This window comes from Erinaceus europaeus, chromosome 10 (assembly GCF_950295315.1).
Source record: "Erinaceus europaeus chromosome 10, mEriEur2.1, whole genome shotgun sequence".
NCBI lineage: Eukaryota > Metazoa > Chordata > Mammalia > Eulipotyphla > Erinaceidae > Erinaceus > Erinaceus europaeus.
In genome coordinates, this window is record NC_080171.1 from 20697882 (window position 1) to 20721482 (window position 23601).

Here is a 23601-nt window from a genome sequence, read left to right on the forward strand (position 1 = left end):
AGGGAGGAGGGAAAGACAGAAGGGGAGATAAAGATAGACACCTGGAAACCTGCTTCACTACTTGAGAAGCAACCCACCCCTTGCAGGTGAGGAGCCAGGGGCTTGAACTGGGATCCTTGAATGGTCCTTGCACAATGCACTATGTGCGTTCAACCCACTGCACGACTGCCTGGCCCCACAACATAATACTTCTCTAAAAATCATTCTCAATAAATTGCTTAGCTTTGTTTTCTAGTTTGTCCTTATTCTATTTGGATAGTCTTGATTGTATATTTAGGGAAGGACTACGCTAGCCATATTTTATAAAAATCTATTTGTATAAACACGTTAAAACTTTCCATTTGCAGCATTCTAGCTGCGGTGCTTTTGTTTGTCTGTTTTATTCCTGTCTCTATCTATGTATATTGGAATATAAATTGTCTTTACATATTTCCATTCTAGACAATGATCACATTTTTATTCTGTCTTTACATTTGACATTTCTTTTAGTTCTTCTGATAAAAAGGGACAATAAACAAGATATCTCAGAGCTTATGTGCATTATCCCTAAATCTTACTTGTATTCTTAGTTCGGTGCTATAGTAAAATGAAATCTATTTTATCTACCATAGATGTGGCTGGTGGTTATTCCTCCTCCATGCTTGATGCAATCAGAAGAGCAGTAATGGTCTCCAATATCCTCCTAGTTAACAAAGTAAATGAGAAAGGCCTCACCCTCAAAGAAGTTTTCAGACTCGCTACTCTTGGAGGCAGCCAAGGTAATGACTATTTTATTTTGCCTCTCATTCAGTGTACAACTATATCAGTCTTTGTCCTTGGGTAAAATTACTGAGGCATATGATAGTGGCACCAAGAGGCATCCAATATTCATGGTGTTTCTCACATAACATTTCCAAACTTAGCAAGTAAAGTAACAGTTCAGGGATGTTTTGAAAATTTCATCCAGAAAGTTCACTGTACTTAGCAGGAAAGTTGTCTAAACTATATTGTTGTTAATAGATATTTGCATGGATTGCATAGCTGTTCTCTAGTACACTGACAAATATGTGAATGGATATTTTTTTATTTATCTGAGGCTTGTTTTATTGCCATGAAAAGATATTGCATCAGCTATTTCGTAGAACAGAAAGAGAAAATATGTAAATTAAGGAGCTGGAGTATTGGAGCAAGATTAGGAGGGGAGAAAGAAGAAGATGTATCAATCATTATATTTCTTAGAGGGGGAAACAAAAATCACAGACCATCTGGTGAAGCTGAAATAGAGACACTATCAAAATTATGAACATGATGATGAAGGAAACCTTTTATTCTCAGACTTTGCTTTCACTATGCTTTCTGTAAGTAGAAGTCTGTGACCTCTTGAAATGAGAAAGCCTTTGTGCTTTACTATAAAGATACTAATTTTTTTTCTAGTGACATGCTGGCAGAATCTGTCCTTGTAAACTAGCATATCTTCATGGTCTAGTTTTTCAAGATCCTGACCATTTATTGATTCATTCCACCTTATAGCATTGGGGCTGGACAAAGAGATTGGAAACTTTGAAGTAGGCAAGGAATTTGATGCCCTCCTGATCAACCCTAAAGCATCTGACTCTCCCATTGACTTGTTTTATGGAGACTTTGTTGGTGATATTTCTGAGGTATGTAAAAGAACACACACCAAAATCCAATTATCTCCTAGCATTATTACAACTGCTGCCCTGCAATAAAATAAAATAAAACAAACAAAAAACCCTGAAACACTGCAATGGAATGCAGAGGAACCTTAAAAAGGAAGCTAGATTGTTTGGCATTATTTTAAGTCCCATGACAGTAATGTTAGGAATACTAGTACTAACAGTGATTTTGTTTTGTTTCTTGAACATATTTGAGTATGTATTCTGTAAGGAGAATCATGTTATAGCTAGCACTTACTGAATGCACTATCAACTAGTGGCATGGGCTCAAGTACATTTCACACATCAGCAGAAGAGCTTTTTTTTTTTTTTTAATTGGGAGGATTAAAGGTTTATAGTCAACAATAAAATACAGTAGTTTGTACATGACTTCTCAGTTTTCCACATAACAATTCAACCCCCTCTAGGTCCTCTGACATCATGTTCCAGGACCTGAACCCTCCCCGCGACCCTGGAGTCCTTTATTTTAGTGCAATACACCAAGCAGAACAATTCTTACAGGAGGTAGATGCTATTGGTATTGCCATGGTATTTATAGGAGCAAGGAGACTAAAGTTAAATGATTTACCCAAGTATTTATGGCTAGTAATTAGTAGACAAGGTTTGGACTCAAGCCCAGAACTTTCTGTCTTCCAGATTCTAAACTCCTGACCACAGTGCTATATTCATTTTCTTAATTATATACAACTGATTTTTTATATTTACTTTTCTTTAAAGTGTAGGAAATACAAAATGTACAAAAAAATCTGGTTCCTCTTTCTTTGATAACAGTTCCCTATAAAATGTTTTCTCCTGAAAATGACTATTACCATTTAGAAATTAATTTTCTTATGGGAGTAAATGGAATACTAAATATACCATACTGGTAATTTTAGAAGAAATTCTGGGTATATAGAGTTGATACCATTGATTATTTTCATAATACTTGTTATTTTACTACTTAATTAGAATGACTTTCTGGGAGTAAGGATCAGTTCTATTCATCCAGCCAACTCTCTTACATTATAAGTCTCTTGAAATATTATAAAGTCAATTATTTTTAAGTCAATTATTATTATGTAACACTTTTACTATGGAGATTTTAAGGTTATATATGAAAAACTTTCAGGCAGTAGATAAACATTTGTTAATTGCCAGTATTCCTATAAACAAAAGACCATTTTTTTTCATTACTTAAAATAGATTTTGCTACTGGAAAATGAATTTACATTTCTGGCTTTTGCAAATCGTTATTGCCTATAAATTTACTTTTTAAAAAATACAAAATAGTCTTTCTGATTATTACTTTTATTTTTCCATTTTAGGCTGTTATCCAGAAGTTCCTTTATCTAGGTAGGTAGATTTATGTCTCTATGCTAAATTTTGTTTGTTTGTTTTGCCTCTTGGGTCTGACTTTCTGTACTTACTATATCAACTGCTGACCTCTACTTGTGGTTTGCTTATACTCCTTTTTTAAAACATTCCACAGTACCTAGTCCATTTACGACAGTGTTTAAAGGCACTGTTTAAAATTCACATATTCTTCTAGACTTAGGACTGGCAGTTAAAAGGATAAAGTCTTCTGTCCCTTTTTACACTCGTTCTGTGTCCTGCCGGGTTGCCTTACTGTGTGGTATTTGTGACAAGTATGTACTGGAGTCCCATACACATGCTCTTTAATGCATTTTCAGTCACTGTAAGAGAAACAACACTGTGCAGAATGTGGCTACCTCTCACTGTATTGGGTAAACTCAGAGTCCTGGGTAAACCTGGGATGAAATAGACACAAGTGGTATTTATCCGGAGCTCAGTTCTCACAGGCTGTTCAGATCACCTTGCTAAGAATAAGGCTGGAGCCTCAAGATAAACTTTTCCTTTACAAGTAGGACTAGAAATGCAATTACTCATTTCAGCAAGAAAGTGATAGGGGCTAACTTTATGTGGTATTTGCTTCAGTGCATAATTGAGACCCTAATCCTGATAGATATGGTGTCTTTTATTAGTATTGTCTCCCTGTCCAGGCTATAAACAATCACAGAAAACAGAGACTACTTTTTTAATTTCCTCTTTTAGAAAAATTCTTGATTACATGTGGTGACACACCTGGTTGAACACATATGTTACCATGTCTAAGGACCCAGATTCAAGTTTCTGCTCCCCACCTACAACTGGGAAGTTCTACAAGTGATGAAGCTGTGCTTCAGGGGTCTCTCTCTCTCTCCCTCTCCCTCTCCCTCTCTCTCTCTCTCTCTCTCTTCCTTTCTCTCTCTCTCTCTCTCTCTCTCTCTCTCTCTCTCTTCCTCTCTCTCCTTCTCTGTCTTCCCCTTCTATCTCAGTTCCTCTCTATCTTTATCCTAAAGAAAAAAAAAAGCGGGGGGCGGGAGGTAACGCAATGGGTTAAGCCACATGGCTCAAAGTACAAGGACCAGCGTTAAGGATCGTGGTTCAAGCCTGGGGACTCGCTTCACAGGCGGTGAAGCAGGTCTGCAGGTGTCTATCTTTCTCTCCCCCTCTCTGTCTTCCCCTCCTTTCTCCATTTCTCTCTGTCCTATACAACAACAATAATAACTACAACAATGCAACAAAAAGGGAATCAATAAATATAAAAAATCATTTTTAAAAAAGAAAGAAAAAAGTATTTAAAAAAATTTAATCTCTCCTAGTAATTAAAATACTTATAGCACAACTATGCTTTGAAAAGATTCTTTGCTTTTTCTTTCAGGAGATGATCGAAATATCGAGGAGGTCTACGTGGGAGGAAAGCAAGTGGTTCCCTTTTCAAGTTCAGTTTAAGACCTTGAGTGTCTCCGAGTTCACCTGGTATAATATGGTTCTGCATCTCCCTTATGCCCAGGTGGAGTCAGGAAGTTAAAAATAAATAAATAAATAAAAACAGTTCCTTGTTCTTGGGATGACTATCTCTTTATATGTCTAGTAACAGTATTCAACTGACAGATTATTGGAAGGAAGTTAAAGTAATTGTTAACTTCCTAGTTGAACAGGTTCAAATTATCTCCCTTTTGAGCTAGAGATTTATATTAAGCTCACATAAAAGGGAACACTATTACTGGTGGTATTCTTAAGGGATTTAAGTAAAATTGATTTCATATCTATAAATATGGAAAGGGTAAATATTTCTAGAAGGCCAAGTATTTTGAGCTAATAAATGGGAAAATCAGAAACCTGAAAATGAACCAGTGAGTATACTTGTTATGAAAGAGGAAAAGACTGAAAAGATATTGGCAAATCACTTCAGATTTTGAAATTATAGACTGAGCATACTAATTTAAAGAGAGAGAACTTGTTGAATTTTAAAATGTATTTCTAGATTGACTTTGTGTTCTGGAAATTTGCATTTAATGACATTTTCATGTCAGAGATGTGTTATTCTTGTGCTTTGCCTTTCTTAAGGTTAGCATGTCAGAAATTGAATGCCACATACTTTCTCAATATAGGTCTGTGCTTCAAAGTGTTTGACAGAAGTTGGGCATTAAAGATTTAAAGTCTTTTAGGACTATTGTTCATAGAACTACCTGTAATTAACAGTTGCATTTTTGTGTACTTCAGAATCACCTTAGCTAATGACTGTGTCATGTAATTATTGCCTCAGTTTTATTATAAGTAAAACAAATTCTCTGTTTTACTGTTGTGTAGACAGAAATCTTTATAAAATGGGGAAAATGTTTGGCATCCATAATATTTCAATACAGAAAGTAAGGATTTCATTGCAATGACCCTTCTTCCCCCAAGAACTGGGTATACTATAATGGCTGGGAATTTCATACTAAGATAACAATCTGTTAGAATCGCCATATTTAAAATAAAAGATAAACTTCATAAAAATTATTAAAAGTCTTTAAACCCTGCATATTGGAAGAATTCCATTTTTCTTTTTATTTATTTATTTAAGAAATGAGACATTAACAAAACCATAGGCTAGGAGGAGTACAACTCCACACAATTCCTGCCACCCAATTTCCATATCCATTTTTCTATTTTATCCTATTGTTTTTTCAATTTCTAGTAAGTTGAGTATATTCAATTTTAGGTTAGTGAAAAACAGATGCCCCGTTTAATTGCATTAATAAGACTTGATCTTATGAGACATCTGGGAACATTATACAAAGCAAAGATTATTTTTATACTTCTTTAGCTAATACAGCTTGCTTCACCATCATTTATAATTAAAATCAAGTTGTAAGTTCTCAATAAACCTTAAGCAATATTGATGTAAATGTTATGTATGCTTCTCACTTAATTTCAAATACAACAAACTACCAAGGAAAATAGATTTTCTTAATTCAACATAAGACATAAATTTAGAGCTTAGGTGTAACTCCTCAGTATTAACTAATAGTAGGGATCTTTATGTAATATCATTAATTCCATATTTACAGAAGAACACAGTTCCCTCTTCTGTACTTTTTTTTTTCTCATCATGCTAGTACAGAAATCACTTGCCCAGTTTTGTTATTTGCTTTATCTTGGTTGGATTTTTCTCTATATTTGTGTCTGAATCAATATACCTAAAGGGAAATGTAAATGTAAAATTGTGGGAGGCTAATTTCTATCTTTATCCAATTTCTAATCTACGCCTCTGTATTGACAGTATCTCTAATTCCTGAGTTATGTCAAAGGTGCCCTGCCAAAGTTCTCCCCACTTCTCTGTAGTGCTAGCTAATCTTTTCTGCTCTATCACCCAATTCCTGTCAAAGGAACTTTGTCACCTGATGTCTACTCCAAAGGAGTGTCTAATTCATGTTGAGACTGGGTAAGATGTGCAAAAGTCACTAATCAGTAGCAGTTTTGTTCCAGCCTTTGAAAGACTCTACTTTGACCTTCCTTAAAGATGTATTTTTGATGTTAACTATCAGACTTCATTTAGATTTAGGATTCATGTGTAGCTAAACATAAGTATAGCATCAGAGCAGAAAGAATGGCCATATACAATCAATCTGTCACACATTAATATAGCAGTGATAGTATGTTAAGACCTGAATATTTTTTCTAATAAAAATAGTGTGTTGAACTGTTTACATGTTTCTGATATCCCTGCATCACTGATAACTTAAGTGTTTTATCTAAGTGCAACGTTTCTGACTGTTGCATATGCTTTCTGCAGTGTTACAGGTATTAATTAGTCAAAGGTGTGGCCAGGTGTTTTGCACTGTGACATGCTGCTTTTGCCTAATGTGGATACAAATATGAAGAGCTGTATTCCAAGCCAGTTTTTTGGTCACTTTATGTTTGGGTATTTTGCTTTCTGACAGGAAACAATTGAAACTCTCCAGAAGACCTCCTCCCCCACCTTTTCACATTATTTGCCTTGTATTTCATGCAAGGCTTTTCCCTCAATCTTTTTCTTTATTGAGAGAGAGAGAAAGAGATTGAAGCAAAGGTGAGACATCATAAGCATGTTCAGTTTTAATGAAATATGCTTGAACAAGTGTTAGCTATCATATTTTTGCAACTGGGAACAAATCAGGGTAAAATCAAATAAGATAAACTTCATTTTCTAAGAATAATGAAACATGAAATTAGAATGTGAAACTTTGTCCTAGCAATCAAAGACCAAAGAAACTCTACTCCCTTACTTTTTCTCCCAGTCTTACACCTTCCTTGAGTTGGTTGCCAAAGGTTCTAAAGCCAAGAGAATATCTTGAGCCAATTTCCTTCATGCCAAACAGAGGCTTTCTAAGATAATGTTGTCAACACTGAGCCCCACTGGATCTCTTTTTCACTTCCCTGAGAATTCTGTATAGTTAAGGAAGGAAGTATGGAGAGCATCTCCTGTTGTGCAAAGTTGATTTTGAAGCTGTCCCTGGAATATCCCTGTTGATAGATATGCTGATTTCAAGAGAGCAAGCATGATGGGTAAGAGACTCCAGCAAATGTTGTTTGAATCTTTTCTCCCAGACTTTTCCTATTTTCAATGTTTTCACCTTAGAACCACACATATGGAATACTTTAAAAGTCCACTAGAAGGCACATTCCTTGTTGCTATATGTGAGGGACACCAGAGTTGAATGCTTCTAGACCCTACTGGATCTTTTCATTATCATTTATTTTGTATGAGGGGGATTAATGGTTCATAGTAAATACAATTCTTGGCACATGTGTAAAATTTCTCAAGACTTCAAGATCTTTTTAAAAGTTATAAGATGAGGGAGTCGGGCTGTAGCGCAGCGGGTTAAGCGCAGGTGGCGCAAAGCACAAGGACCGGCATAAGGATCCCGGTTCGAACCCCGGCTCCCCACCTGCAGGGGAGTCACTTCACAAGTGGTGAAGCAGGTCTGCAGGTGTCTATCTTTCTCTCCTCCTCTCTGTCTTCCCCTCCTCTTTCCATTTCTCTCTGTCCTATCCAACAACGACAACAACAATAATAACTACAACAATAAAACAACAAGGGCAACAAAAGGGAATAAATAAATAAAAGAAAAGAAAACAAAACAAAAAAAACATTAAAAAAATAAAAAGTTATAAGATGATAAAGATTTTAAGACTTAAAGGAGACATGTGCAATTTCAGACCTAGCTACCCACATGAGGTGTGACTTTAGATGCTGAGTGTTTCTAATGTCTCAAATCAAAAAGCATGGAAAGAAATGCACACATGAACAAACAACATTGGAAATTATAACATCTGTCCCCTGATGTGCTCTCCTGCCCAGCCTGACCTTCCTGTTCCGATTTAAAGGGTTTGTAGGTGGATCTAGTCCAAATTCAGTGAGATGCAAAAGTCAAACAGTGAGACTCAAAGTCAATGCAAAGATGACTTACAGAGTACACAGGGCTTAAGTGACGTGACTGGCATGTCCAGTGGCATCTATTTGCATATCCATTTCCTACTTTAAAAAAAAAACTGTCAGAAAGCATTATTTATGGTAAATCAATCACGCCACATTGTTGTTAACTTCCTGATCACTGCTATTGAGAATATATATGTGTATGTAGTCATGGGAACATTTTAATCAATATTTGTATAACTGGCTTATTGTTCTCATGTTAAGTGAGAACTTTTGTGCTTCAGACAAAAATAAAAAAGTAGTGTTTACATCATTTTTCTGTTGTGAGCTCTGTGAGTCCAATAAAGTGATTAATCTTACAACTTTTTCTTAACTTTCACATGAGTTTTAAAAAAACAGAATAAAGAAGCTGGGCGGTGGCACACCCAGTTGAGCGCACACCTTCAAGCTTCAAGTCCCCTCCTGCAAGAGCAAAACTGTGAAGCAGGTTTGCAGGTTTCTCTCATTCTCTCTCCATCTCTAGCTCCCCCTGCCCTCTCAATTTCTCTGTCCTACCAAATAAAATAGAAAGAAAACAGAAGGGGGAAAAAAAAAAAAAAAAAAAAGACCGGCATGAACACCCAGAGATAACCCTAGCCTGGTGACAGTAAAATAGCTAGTCAGAGCATGCCATTAAGTAACTGTGGGCTATTTCCCATACCTGTTGTTTTTATTATACTGATGGTGAGTTTCCCAAATTGTCTTTGAAACCTCTAGGACAGGTGTGGGGAACCTTTTTTTTTCTGCCAAGGACCATTTGAATATGTATAACATCATTTAGGGCTCAAATGAAATTATCATTTTAAAAATTGGCACTTGAAGTGGTCTGGGAGGTGGCGCAGTGGTAAAAGCTTTGGACTCTCAAGCATGAGGTCCCGAGTTCGATCCCCAGTAGCACATGTGCCAGAGTGATGTCTGGTTCTTTCTCTCTCCTCCTATCTTTCTCATAAATAAATAAAAAACCTTTTAAAAAAAAATTGGCACTTGAAGCGACAAGCTGTGGCACCCAACTGAGTACACACATTACCATGCCCAAGGATCTGGGGTTCAGGTCCCTGATCCCCACTTTCAGTGGGGAAAGTTCATGACCAGTGAAGCAGGTCTGCAGGTGTCTCTCTTTCTCTCATCTCTATCTCCCCTTCCCTCTCAATTTCTCTTTGCCCATTAAATAAAAAAAAGGGAGAAAAAGAAGAAGGAGGAGGAGGAGGGCTGTCCAGAGTGGTGGATTCATAGTGCAGGTACTGAACCTCAGCAATAACCCTGATGACAATAAAAGCAAACAAATACACACACACGTATGTATATTTCACTTACATATGTATACTACAACTTTATACTTAAGTGCTAAGTTTTATGAAATTAGCACCTGCAGGTGGAGACTGGAAGCTTGAACCCAGGTCCTTGTACATGTTCATTTGTGTATTCAACCTATGTTCATAGCAGCACAATTTGTAATAACCAAAACTAGGAAGCAACCCAGATGCCCAACAACAGATGAGTGGCTGAGCAAGTTGTGGTATATATACACATTAGAACACTGCTCAACTGTTAAAAGTGATGACTTCATCACTTCTCCTCATCTTGGATGGAGCTTGAAGGAATCATGTAAAGTGACATAAACCAGAAAGAGGATGAATCTCACTCATAGGTGAACTTAAGAAACAAAGACATAAAGGGAAAACAAAGTGAAGCTTGGGCCAGGTATGTTGTATTGCACCAATGCTAAGGACTCTGGGGAATAGTGGAAGGAGGGGTTGAAGTGGGCTTTGGCGTCTGGTGTATAATTGGGGGAAGGAACATAAGTTGGGGGAGAGAGTGTTCTATAGACACCTTTCATGAGGAGATGAGGTAGTACTCAAGTGTCAAGAATGGTACAATAAACCATTAACTCCTCAATAAAACAAAGAAAAAATTACTACTTAGTGTTGTTATGAGCAAAGGTCCTACATTTATTGGATTTGAAGCCCTGCCTGCAGTTGCCTTGCCAGGGCTAGACCAAATGACTTTGCAACCCATGTGTGACCTGTGGGCCAGAAGTTCTCCGCCCAGATGAAAGAGGTCATTACCTGCAGTATAGAAACAGTTTCCAGTGCTGTTTGAGTTAGACACTGTAAATCTCCATGACTCGATTTTGTGACTTGGGTGTGGCTTCTTCATAGGGAAGTAAGTTACAGATAACTTCCTTAGGATCCTAGAGAGTAATACATAGGTTAAAGTAACATCTGGGTTATACAGAGTGTTGGCTACATGGTGGTTATTATTTTTAAGTGAATACAGACTAAATAGAAATTTTAAAAAATAATGTATTTTATCGGTTTATTTTTAACAAGAGCAATGTTCAGCTCTAGATGATGGTGGTGCTGGAGATTGTACCCAGGACTACAGAGCCACAGGCATAAAAGTCTTTTGCATAATCACTATGCTATCTCCCTAACCCTCAGCTTACTTTTAGAATCATTGTCAAGTGATGTAAAGGATTATTCTGTACATAGACACATTCTATAAGGACTATATTCCTTTCATGAGAATTTTTCAACACTATTATTCTCATTAATCTGTTATAAAACATAAGAAATAAGCTTGTTCTAAAGTCATCATTAAAATCCTGAGCAACTTAATAAACAAGTGTCTTCTCTCTCTCTCTCTCTCTCTCTCTCTTAAAAAGCAGTTAATCAGGGCTGGGCAGTGGTGAATTTGGTTGAGTGCATGTTACCAAGTTCAAGACCTCAGTCCCCACCAAGTGGTGAAACAGTGCTGCAGGTGTCTCTCCCTCTCTACCTCTTTACAACTCCCTTGGTTCTCAATTTCTCACTCTCTCTATCCAAAAATTTTTAAATATCTTCTTTTAAAAAGGGGTGGGGCTGGATGGTGGTGCACCTGGTTGAGCACACATGTTACAGTGCACAAGTACCCAGGTTCAAGCCCCCAGCCCCCACCTGCAAAGGGAAAGCTTCACAAGTGGTGAAGCAGTGATGCAGGTGTCTCTCTGTCTTCTTCTCTATCTTCCCCTTCTTCTCAATTTCTGGCTGTCTCTATCAAATAAAGATTTTAAAAATTTTTAAAAGGGGAGCAGACAATAAACCAAAATTTCCAGTAGAGAATTTCCTCATGCATAGCCTTGATGTGTGTCTAACTTAGATATTATGGGTACAGGGTTCTATCGGGGGCAATTAATAGGTATGTGTGAATCATTGCATGGTGCTAAATTCAGGAATTACATCAGATGGGGTTTAGACATCAAAGAAATACCTGCCAATTGCAATATGGGGCCTGTAGTAGGGTGCTTGTGACTCTATAGTCCTGGGTACAATCTCCAGCACTGCCATGAAGAGGCTATTCAGTTAAAGGTGTGAGTCACCAGGAAGCAAGACTAGCACTTTTCTTTCCTGGTTTCGTCCTTTAAAGTGATAGATGGGCCGAGGAGGTGGCTCCATGGCTAATTTGGACTCATCTCCTTTAAATCTGTTACACTTACTGAGTTTCATTATGCTTCGGTAATAATAAATGAGTCTGTATTTCAGACTGTAACTGAGATAGGTTGCTTTAAAAAGGAGGAGTAGGAGGAGGGAGAGAAGGGGAAGAAGAAGGAGGAGAAGAAGGAGAAGGAGAAGAAAGCATCTTCATGCAGAGGGAACAGCATAATTGTTCTGCAAACAACTTTCATGCCTGAGGCTTCAAGGTCCCTGGTTCAATCCCCAGCATACCATAAGCCAGAGGTGAGCAGTGCTCTGGTCTCTCTCTTTCATTAAAAAAAGGCATTATTGGGTCCAGGTGTTGGTGCAGCCATAGAGCACACACATTACTATGCACAAGGACCTGGGTTCAAACCCCAGTCCCCATCTGCAGGGAGGAAGCTTCACAAGCAGCAGAAGAACAATGCTGCAGGTGTCTCTCTCTTCCCCTTTGTATCTCCCTCTTCCCTCTCAATTTCTTTTTTTTTAATTTTTATATTTATTTATTCCCTTTTGTTGTCCTTGTTTTTTCATTGTTGTAGTTATTATTGATGTCATTGTTGTTGGATAGGACAGAGAGAGATGGAGAGAGGAGGGGAAGACAGAGAGGAGGAGAGAAAGATAGACCCCTGCAGACCTGCTTCACCGCCTGTGAAGCGACTCCCCTGCAGGTGGGGAGTCAGGGGCTCAAACCGGGATCCTTCCTCCGGTCCTTGTGCTTTGCGCCACCTATGCTTAACCCGCTGCGCTACCGCCCGACTCCCCCCTCTCAATTTCTTTCTGTCCCTATCCAAAAAAAAATAATAAAATAAAATAAAAATAAGAACATATTGAAGCACAGGAAGATGGCTAAGCTGAGGAGTGCTTGCTTTGTATACATAAGGCCTTGGGCTCAGTACCAAGTACCACATTCAAGCAACAGAAGAAACAAATGGGGGGCGGGCGGTAACACAATGGGTTAAGCACACTGCGCCAAGTAAGGACCGATGTAAGGATCCTGGTTCGAGCTCCGGGCTCCCCACCTGCAGGGGGGCCCCGCTTCATCTTTCTCTCCCTCTCTTTGTCTTCCCCTCCTATCTCGATTTCTCTCTGTCCTATCCAGCAATAACAACAATAAAACAAAGGCAACAAAATGGAAAAAATAGCCTCTAGGAGCGGTGGATTTGTAGTGCAGGCGCCAAGCCCCAGCAATAACCCTGGAGGCAAAAAAAAAAAAAAAAGAAAGAAAGAAAGAAGGAAAGAAAGAAATGGTACTCCATGGATGGTGGGGTGGCACGTTGGTGTATCTGTCTTTAAACAGTAACCCAACGACGTGGGTCAGAGATCGATGCATGCCTCACATGCATGAAGCTCTGGGTTTGATCCCAGGCTCTGCATTTAAAAAAATGCATATAAAAAATTAATATGTTTGTTTTTACATATGCATTCTCTATGGCAAAAAAAATTTTTTTGAGGTTGAGAAAAAAAATACAACATTTTTATCCCAAGGGATATGGTAAAGAGCATGCAAACGGGGGGAGGAAGAAAGCATAATGGTGCTGTAAAACACTTTCCTGCCTGTGGTTCTGAAGTCCCAGGTTCGATCCCTGGTACCACCATCAGCCAAAGCTGAGCAGTGTTCTAGTAAAACAGAACAATCAATCAAACAAAAACACAACAGATGATAGGAAATTTTGTAGGCCAGGGGAACCTCCTTCAAGTACTTCAATTCTGTATACTGTCATAGGAAATTAAGCAAACACTAATTCCACCATCTGGAAAAAGAGAGCTCAGTCACAGTAGAAATAATGGCCTTAGAAAGAATTCTGCTCAGTCAGATGAGAAGGTTCTCATAGAGTTGTTTGTACACTGAAACTTGTAGTTTCACCCTAAAAGTAATCTTTGTCCTTTTCATCTTGGATTCTCTCCAATTCAGACATTTGTTTTACTGCTGTCAAAACCACAACCTATAAATGAATAACCAAGGGAAATATTTAATTTTGTTTCTTTTTTTATTTAATCTCTAATATTTGCTTGCTGGAACTCTTAATATAAACTTTCAATAGCACTAAGAGAGGGAAAGAGAGAGAGAGAGAGAGTTTTGCAAAAATTGGTTCCATCTACACTTGAACTTAGGAACAAATTCAGAGAGCTCTGTGCTTGTAAAGCACTTTGAAAACCTTGACTGAAGCGTATCAACAGATAAAGGCAATGAGAAGCTTTTGTTATTTCAAAGGATAAATTAAGAGGCTCAGGAAGCGGGAATGGAGAAGCAAGCACAAAGACTTCTTTCAATTTCTGAACATTTCTTTCTTTCTTTTTCTTTTTCTTTTTTTTTCCCCTAGCATAACCATGAAAGATGAATCAGGCTTGGCAAATTATGTTCTCTGGATTAATTTATATAACCACAACAAACCTGCCAGCATTATAAACATGCTCTGGCATGTTGCAATGGTCTGTTATGCATCCAGTAATTGCTAGGATATAATTCAGTAGCATGAGGATAAAAGAGAAGAAGCTGAGTCCATGCTGTTTATTTATTTCTTTGTGGTCATTGTTTAAATCAACTCAATGGAAGATTTTTTTTTTTGATATCTACCCAGCACAATTATACAATCTCTTGCAAATAAAGGAAATTGAGAAGAATCAATCAGTTTGTCGTGAATGTGTGACACCTCAACCAAGTGTACCCCAACTTTGTATAGAAACAGGATTTCTTGATTGCCTCTCTTTTTCTTAAAAAAAATTGCATAGTGAAACAAAAATTGGGGTCATAACAATAGTCAGTTTGGTATGTGCCCATATTCCAAATAGCATTTCAAGGGAGGAATCAGCTCATTTTATGCATAATTACATTTTTAATTTTTATTTTCTTATTTTTAATTAATAGTGGATTATAAGGTTGTCACAATACAGGGTATAGTTCCACATTGCACCCACCACCAAAGGTCTGTGTCCCCATCCTCCCAATGACAAGGAAATAGGTAAAAGACAACTACCCTATTACAACTAATAGGTAAAAGACAAGTCTCACTCTATCTGGAATCTAGAGAACTGAAACACATGAACTTGAAAGAAAAAAATGGAGGAGGAGGAAGTTGGGAGGAGGTAAGGAAGGGCATAAACCAACTACCTATGGAACTTTGAAAATTCTGGAATTTGTGGTTACTATTTGTATTGTTTGGGGTTTGGGAGCACAGAACTCAGCTCATTTAATCTTTACAAAACCCTATTGGGAAGGGAATCCTCGTAATCTTAATTTCTTCTTCTTTTTTAAATATTTTAATTTTTAACTTTATTTGATAGGACAGAGACAAATTTAGAGAGAAGAAGGAGATAGAGAGGGAGAGAAACAGAGACACCTGCAGACCTGCTTCACCATTTGTGAAGACTTCTTCCTCCAAGCAGGGACCAGAGGCTTGAACCCAGGTCCTTGAATACTATAATGTGTGCACATAAATAGATGAGCCAGCCCCCAATTTCTTTTCCTTTTCTGTTTTTCTAGCTCTACTTTTTTTTCTTTTTCTTTTCTTTTTTTTTTTTTGTTGATAGAGACTAGGCAGGTAGATAGTAGGCAGAGAGTGAAAGAGACCACACAGTAATGGAGCTTCCTTCAGTGTGCTGGAGGCCAGGCTCAAACTTGGATTACACATGGCAAAGCAGCACACTATCCAAGAGAACTACTTTGCTAACTCACAGTCTAAATTTCACAAACAGACACTGAGGACCAGAGAACATTCGTCACAAGGTTGGATGGAAGACCCAGCCAAGCACAACAATGGAACAGTTGGCATGACTTCAATAAAGGTAAGAGGTTAGATCAGGGCTCAAAAAGACCAGAGAGTAATTTTAGACTCTACAGGGTACTTAGAGCACCTCAGAAATCACTGTCAGGTCCTTTCAGCTGTCTTTGTAACCTAAAGCAACCATATTGTGTCAAGTGGGTGAGGGAGATAGATAGCATAACAGTTATGTAAAAAGACTTTCATGTCTGAGGCTCCAAAGTCCCAGGTTTAATCCCTACCACCACCATCAGTCCGAGAAGAGCAGAGAAGAAAAGTTGAAAAACAAGAAAACACAAAGCAGAACTTGGACTGGGTTTGGTGTATTGCACCAAAGTAAAAGCCTCTGGGGTGAAGGGGAGGGTTCAGGTCCTGGAATCGGATGGCAGAGGAGGACCTTGGGGGAGGGGTAGATTGTTATGTGGAAAACTGAGAAATATTACATGTGTACAAACTACTGTATTTTACTGTGGACTGGAAAAGATTAATCCCTCCAATAAAGAAAAACCAAAACAAACAAGCAAACAAAAACCAGTCACTCTGTGCAGAATAGTGAGCCTGCAGTCCTCTGAGAAACTTTGTTATGGACACACCTGACGTTTAAGTTCCATATAATGATCACATAGTAACCAGTAATTGTTCCATAACCCTGGCTCAGAGGTCCTGCAAGCAGAGAGGGTGGTTCTACCGTCTGGTGAGATAACTTCTAACCTTCATGTCCTGATCATGTGAGAGAATATCTTTGTTTTCAGAAAATTCTCTTGAAAAGGGCTCAGAAGACAGCATAATGATTCTGGAAAACAAACAAACAAATAAAAACTCCTACATGAGGCTCTGAGGTTCCAGGTTCAATCCCTAGCACCACAAGAAGCCAGAGCTGAGCAGGGCTCTGGTTTCTTTGTCTCTCCATATCTCTCTCTCACTAAAATAAATGGTATATAGCTAAAAACATAATAAAAATCTAGGACTTTGGGGAGTCAGGCAATAGCACAGTGGGTTAAGCACAGGTGGCACAAAGCTCAAGGACCAGCGTAAGAATCCGGGTTCGAGCCCCCAGCTCCCCACTTGCAGGGGTGTCGTTTCACAAGCAGTGAAGCAGGTCTGCAGGTGTCTGTCTTTCTCTCCCCCTCTCTGTCTTCCCCTCCTCTCTACAATTCTCTCTGTCCTATCCAACAATGACTACAACAATAGAAAAACAACAAGGCAACAAAAGGGAATAAATAAATAAATATTTAAAAATCTAGGACTTTAATTTAAATATATGTATATTCTCCTGAAACTATATGGAGATCGAGCATCCTCCAGTCTTCAGCTTATCTCTGCCAAGAGGTGGCCCAACTTTGTCCAGAAAGGCTCACTGTCTGTCTGTCTGTCTGTCTGTTTTTGTCAATGCTAGGGTTCTACCACTCCATGCCACCCATTTTAGATAAAGACAGAGAGACAGAGGGAAAGATGGAAAGACACCACAGCACTGGAGCTTCCCCCAATGAGGTTGGGTCAGGCCTGGGTCATGTGTGTAGCAGGCACCCTCCCAGGTGAACTATCTCACTTAATTTCATTCTAATCTAACACTGATAACTTTTAAAGTCGTTTGCACAGTTATAGAAAGATACATGGAGAAAATCTGATAAAGTAAATTATCAAATGCTAAGATAAGTGTGTTATTCTAAACATGAATCAAACTGGTCTTTGTGAACAAGCTATAAAGATGACCTTTTTTTTTTGAGTACTGAGATCACAAGCATGGCAGCAAAATGGAACGAATGTTTGACTAGTGCGCCACCTACGGGCCAAAGCATGAACAGATGGCCCTGTGAAACAAGTTCCCTCCTAAAGGGGCAAGTTGCAGTGGAAAATAGAAGTTCAGTTAATTTTATTTTGATATCCAGGAAAATTTAGAAGATTATTTGTCTGGGAGGAAACTGCACATATTTTTTCCTATCTAAAGGAGTCAGCAATTAAACTGAACCCAGACTGTGGTACAATGGGTCTAAAGAAGGCAGTGGCACACCTGTTTGAACGAACTCGTTACCATGAGCAAGGACACAGGTTCAGGCCCCGGTCTCCACCTGCAGGGGGGAAGGTTTCATGAGCAGTGAAGTAGTGTTGCAAGCGACTCTTTCTCTCTCTCCTTCTTTCCATCTCAGTTTCTCTGTCTTTATCTGATAAATGAATAAAAATATTTTAAATCAATAGGTATAAAGAAAATTATAGGATGACAGAGGACCTAGTGGGGGTTGTATTGTTAAATGGGAAACTGGGGAATGTTATACATGTACAAACTATTGTATTTACTGTTGAATGTGAAACATTAATTCCCCAATCAAGAATTTTTTAAAAAGAAAAAAAAAGAAAATTATATTAAAAAATAAAAGATTTTTTTCTCTTTTATTTTAAACAGAAAGACAGAGGCAGAGTTATACATACAAATAGAAAGATAACTTTGTAGGGCTGCCAAAATAGTTCACTTAGTGCGCTGTTTACCCATTTGCATGATCCAGGTTTGAGCCCAGCCTCCACTACATTGAAGAAAGTCTTGGTGCTATGGTCTCTTGCTCTCTCTCTCTCTCTCTAAATAGAAATAAAGAAACAGTGGTCTGAGAGGTGGCACAGTGGATAGTGTTGGACACTCTCGAGCATGAGGTCCTGAGGTAAATCCCTGACAGCACATGTACTAGAGGGGTATCTGGTTTCCCCTCCCCCACCTCTCTCCCTCTCTCTCTCTCTCTCTCTCTCTCTCTCTCACTGTCTTCCTCATTAAAAAATAAATAAAATAGTAAAATTAAAAATAAAGAAAAGGGGAGCTGGGCGATAGTGCAGCAGACTAAGCGCAGATGGTGCCCACTGCAAGGACTGGTGAAAGGATCCCAGTTCGAGCCCCTGGCTCCCCACCTGCAGGGAAGTCGCTTCACAGGTAGTGAAGCAGGTCTGCAGGTGTCTGTCTTTCTCTCTCCCTCCTCTTTCAATTTCTCTCTGGCCTATCCAACAACAACAATAGCTATAACAACTACAACAAGGACAACAAAATAGGGAACCTCCTGCTTTCCTCCCACATAGACCTCCTCAATATTTCGATTATCTCCTGAAAGAAAAAGCAAAGAATCTTTTCAAAGCACGTAGACCTCCAGGAGCAGTGGATTCATGGTGCAGGCACCAAGCCCCAGCGATAAACCTGGAGGCAAAAAGAAAAAAAGAAAGACAGAAAGAAAGGAAGGAAGGAAGGAAGGAAGGAAGGAAGGAAGGAAGGAAGGAAGGAAGGAAGAGAGAAAGAGCATAAGATCCTGAGTTCAGTCACTAGCACTGAATGTGCCAGACTGATGATGAGGTCCCTCTCTCTCCCTCTCTCTCTCTCTCTCTCTCTCTCTCATAAGCAATATGAAAGAAAGCAAGTAAGAGAGGTAGAAAGAAACTATGCTGCAGAGCACTTGCCTTGTATCTGTGATATCTGGATTCAGCAGTACTTCTGGTCTCAGTCTGCTCCCCCATTACAAACAAACAAACAAGCAAACAAAACACCACTTTAGACTTGATGACCAGTGAGGAGAAGGGGCAAATAGCAATGTAGCCCTAGATAACTTTCCCAAAGTATGTTCCCCAAAAACACAGGTTCTAGGTGATACTTCCTGGAAAAATAAAATAGTTCTTTTGGTCAAATATATTTTAGAAACACTGCATCCATTCCCCCATTTCCCCTTCCCAAGGAGATTCTCTACCACTAGTAGCATTTTATGGATACTGAGTTTCTTTAAATGCCATTAGAATGGAATTCTATGTCCTGATAATTTAATCTCATCTTTTTTTGCCCATTGCTTCTGATATTACTAGGCCACAGATTATTCCAGTCATTTTAATATAGCTATTATGTAATATTTTTGGACTTCAGAAATTCAAAACTTCAATTCATGATGCTATAATCACTTTCTGGTATTTGACTACATGGAACTACTAGCTTATTTGAGCTTTATTACCTAACCAAACTTTTAAAAATATATATTGGATAAAAGCAGAGAGAAATTGAAAGGGGAGGGAGAGACAAAAAGGAAGAGATAGAGAGAGACACCGCAGCACTACTTCACCACTTGTGAAGTTTTCCCCCTATAGCTGGGGACCGGGGGCTTGAACCTGAGTCCCTGTGCATTATGATGTGTGCACTTAACCAGATGCACCATTGCCAGGCCCCTCTAACTAAACTTTTCATTTTTTTTCCTTTCACATTCCTAGTTAAATAAATCATATGTCTTCTCTTCAATGTTGTTGTTGTTGTTGTTGTTAGGTATTTTAGATCCAGCCTTGGAGATTTTCTTCTTCCTCCATTAAATTATATGGAGCTAGAGCCCTTCTGTCCTTTCTGTTAGAGAGGGGAAGAAGAAGAAGAGGAAGAGGAGGAAAGTAAAAGAAAGAGGAAGAGGGGAAGGGGAGAAGAGGGTAGTTATGTTTATTTAGGGTCTAAATCTGAAAGGAGTTTAGAGCCTTCTGCATTTTTAAGAACTAGAAGCCATAATTTATGATGTATCACTGAATTTTGCCACCAGAAATCTTGTTTTTACACCATCACTGAAAGGGAGGTGAACATGGAAAACACCAGAGGAAGTCAGGCACTGTTTCTTTTATCTGAGAGAGAAGAGGGAAAAAAGGACACTCAGAAGGTGTGAAGAGAGGGAGAGATAACATAGTGGTGATGCAAACAGACTGTCATGTCTGAGGCTCCCAGGTCCCAGATTCAAACCCCTGTATCACCATAAGAGCTGAGCAGTGCACTGGTAGAAGAAGAAGGAGGAGGAAGAGGAAGAGGAGGAGGAGGAGAGGGGAAGGAAAGAAGAAAGAAAGAAAGAAAGCAAGAAAGAAAGAAAGAAAGAAAGAAAGAAAGAAAGAAAGAAAGAAAGAAAGAAATAGGTGAAGGCAGAACTAAAAAACAATGAGCATAGGCCGGGTGGTGGTGCACCTGGTTGAACACACATGTTACAGTGTTCAAGGACCCAGGTTCAAGCCCCCAGAACCCAACTGCAGGGGAAAAGTTTTGTGAGTGGTGAAGCAAGGCTGTAGGAGTCTCTCTGTCTCTCTCCATCTCTATCCCCCCTTCCCTCTCGATTTCTGGCTGTCTCTATCCAATAAATAATAAAGATAATTTTAAAAATGTAAAAGAAAGAAAGAAAAATGGGCATAGGGGCTGGGTTAGTGGCACACCTGGTTGAGCACACGTTACAGTGCGCAAGGACCCAGCTTCAAGCCCCTGGTCCCCACCTGCAGGGGGAAAGCTTCACAAGTGGTGAAGCAGGGCTGCAGGTATCTCTCTGTCTTCCTCTCTATTACCCCCTTTCCTTTCAATTTCTGGCTGTATCCATCCAATAAATAAATAAAGATAGGGAGTCTGGTGGTAGCTCAGTGGGTTAAGCTCAGGTGGCGCAAAGCGCAAGGACGGCTTAAGGATGCCGGTTCGAGCCTTCGGCTCCCCACCTGCAGGGGCGTCGCTTCACAAGCAGTGAAGTAGGTCTGCAGGTGTCTATCTTTCTTTCTCCCTCTCTGTCTTCCCTTCCTCTCTCCATTTCTCTCCGTCCTATCCAACAACAATGACATCAATAACAACAACAATAAAAACTACAATAATAAAACAACAAGGGCAACAAAAGGGAATAGATAAATATTTAATAAATAAAGATAATTTTAATTTTTTAAATGGGCATAAAAGAAATAGATACAGATAGATAGATAGATAGATAGATAGATAGATAGAGGAAATAGATAGTTATAAAGTCAACTGACATTTTTTTTTACCTTGGGGGAACTACTTCAGGTTTCAATAAAGGGGAATAGTGACACAGAACTCTGGTGGTGGGAATGGTATGGAATTATGTCCCTATTGTCTTTTTTAAATTTTTTTTTATTTATAAAATGGAAATACTGACAAGGCCATAGCATAAGAGGTGTACAATCCCATACAATTCCCTCCACCAGAACTCCATATCCCTTCCCCTCCCCTGATAGCTTTCCTATTCTTTAACCTACTGGGAGTATGGATCCAAGGTCATTGTGGGGTACAGAAGGTGGAAAGTCTGGCTTCTGTAATTGCTTCCCCGCTGAACATGGGCGTTGACAGATCAATCAGATCCATACTCCCAGCCTGTCTCTCTCCCTAGTGGGGCGGGGCTCTGGGAAAGCGGGACTCCAGGACACATTGGTGGGGTCATATCCCTATTATCTTATAACCTTGTAAATAAATATTAAATCACTAATAAAAAAGATGTCTGCGGGAGTCCAGCCGTAGCGCAGAGGGTTAAAAGCATGTGGCGCAAAGTGCAAGCACCAGCATAAGGATCCGGGTTGGAGCACCATGCTCCCCACCTGGCAGGGAAGTCGCTTCACAGGCGGTGAAGCAGGTCTGCAGGTGTCTATCTTTCTCTCCCCCTCTCTGTCTTCCCCTCCTCTCTCCATCTCTCTCTGGCCTATCCAACAACAACGACATCAATAATAACTACAACAATAAAACAACAAGGATAACAAAAGGAAATAAATAAATAAATATTTTAAAAGATGTCTGGCTGAAGATATTTACTAACAAGAGTGTGTGGCATGATCGCACAGAAAGAGCACATGGAGAGAGAAAGAGAGAGACAGACAGAGAAACCAAGACCTGCTATTCTAATTGCACCAAGTCTTCCATTATTTTCTGCAAAATTTCACATATGTAAGCAAACCACCTAGGCTGTTCAAGTCCAATTGACCTTCAGATGACCCCAGACCCAAGTGGCATCATATAGAATAAGAGAACTTTTTATAAACCCATAGATAACATACAAGAAAAATAATACAGAAATAAGTAAATAAGCAAAATGATGGTTTTTTTTTCTTTCAGTCCAACTGATAACCCCAATAGGCAGAGCAATATGTGTAATGTCATGCAGTTATCAACTAATCATCTCCCTCTCCCTCTCCCTCTCTCTGATAAAGAGAAAGTCCAGAGCATTCTCATTTCTGACTGATGATGGTGCTGGAGATTGAACCTGGGACCTTGGAGCCTCAGGCATGAGAGAGAGAAGGAGGAAGAGAGAAGGGAAGGGGAGGGGAGGGGAGGGGAGGGGAGGGGGGGAGGGGAGGGGAGAGGGGAGGGGAGGGGAGAGGGGAGGGGAGGGGAGGGGAGGGGAGGGGAGGGGAGGGGAGGGGAGGGGAGGGGAGGGGAGGGGAGGGGAGGGGAGGGAAGGGAAGAGAAGAGAAGAGAAGAGAAGAGAAGAGAAGAGAAGAGAAGAGAAGAGAAGAGAAGAGAAGAGAAGAGAAGAGAAGAGAAGAGAAGAGAAGAGAAGAGAAGAGAAGAGAAGAGAAGAGAAGAATGTAAACATTCGGCTGTCTCCCCAGCATCTCTCAGGTGCAAAATCATTTCTCAGCCTTTTCCACTGCCCCTTAGACTACTGGACTAAAGTGAAACTTCGCCAGCAGAGGGTGCTGTGGACACACTCTGGGAACCAGGCTGGGCAAAGAGTGCTTTCCAGGGGCTCTGAGAAAGTGGCTTCTCTCCAGGCCTGGCACCTTGCCATATGCTCCCAGGGAAAGTTTTCTCTGTATCAGGGTACCTTTTGCCTTCTCCAGCTCTTAACTCAATTCTGGTTATGGCGAGGAGGCCCAGACCATGGGTTCCCTGCACCAACCTCCCTCAACCGGGAAGCTTGTATCTGTGTAAACTAAGCCTAACCCTAACCTGCAGCCCTAGTTCACTGCTTCTACAGTAGAGACCGTGGGCTTGATCCCGGATACGAGTGCAATGTAATGTGTGCTCTACCAGCCCAGCCACAGCCAGGCCCCAGTAGGCTTCTTCATAGTTTGAGCTGCTACTTGACTTCAGTATCACATGATCTGGGGTCTCAGAGTCAAAATTCCAAGGTCTTTCTGGTTTGGACAACATTTTTTCTTTCTTTCTTTATACCTTTTTTAAAGATTTTATTTATTATTTACTTTAATGA

General features: G+C 39.5%; 1 protein-coding gene across 1 annotated transcript in view; it reads left to right on the forward strand.

Annotated features, from left to right (window-relative positions):
- The window catches only part of GDA (guanine deaminase), an 81309-nt gene extending 74620 nt beyond the window's left edge, over positions 1 to 6689 (forward strand). Inside the window, exons 11-14 of the mRNA XM_060198993.1 lie at positions 612 to 758; positions 1510 to 1640; positions 2981 to 3008; positions 4378 to 6689. Coding sequence (XP_060054976.1) covers positions 612 to 758; positions 1510 to 1640; positions 2981 to 3008; positions 4378 to 4448 — 377 coding nt within the window. The 3' untranslated portion in view covers positions 4449 to 6689. The remainder of the gene's footprint in view (positions 1 to 611; positions 759 to 1509; positions 1641 to 2980; positions 3009 to 4377) is intronic.
- Positions 6690 to 23601: the final 16912 nt, after the last annotated feature.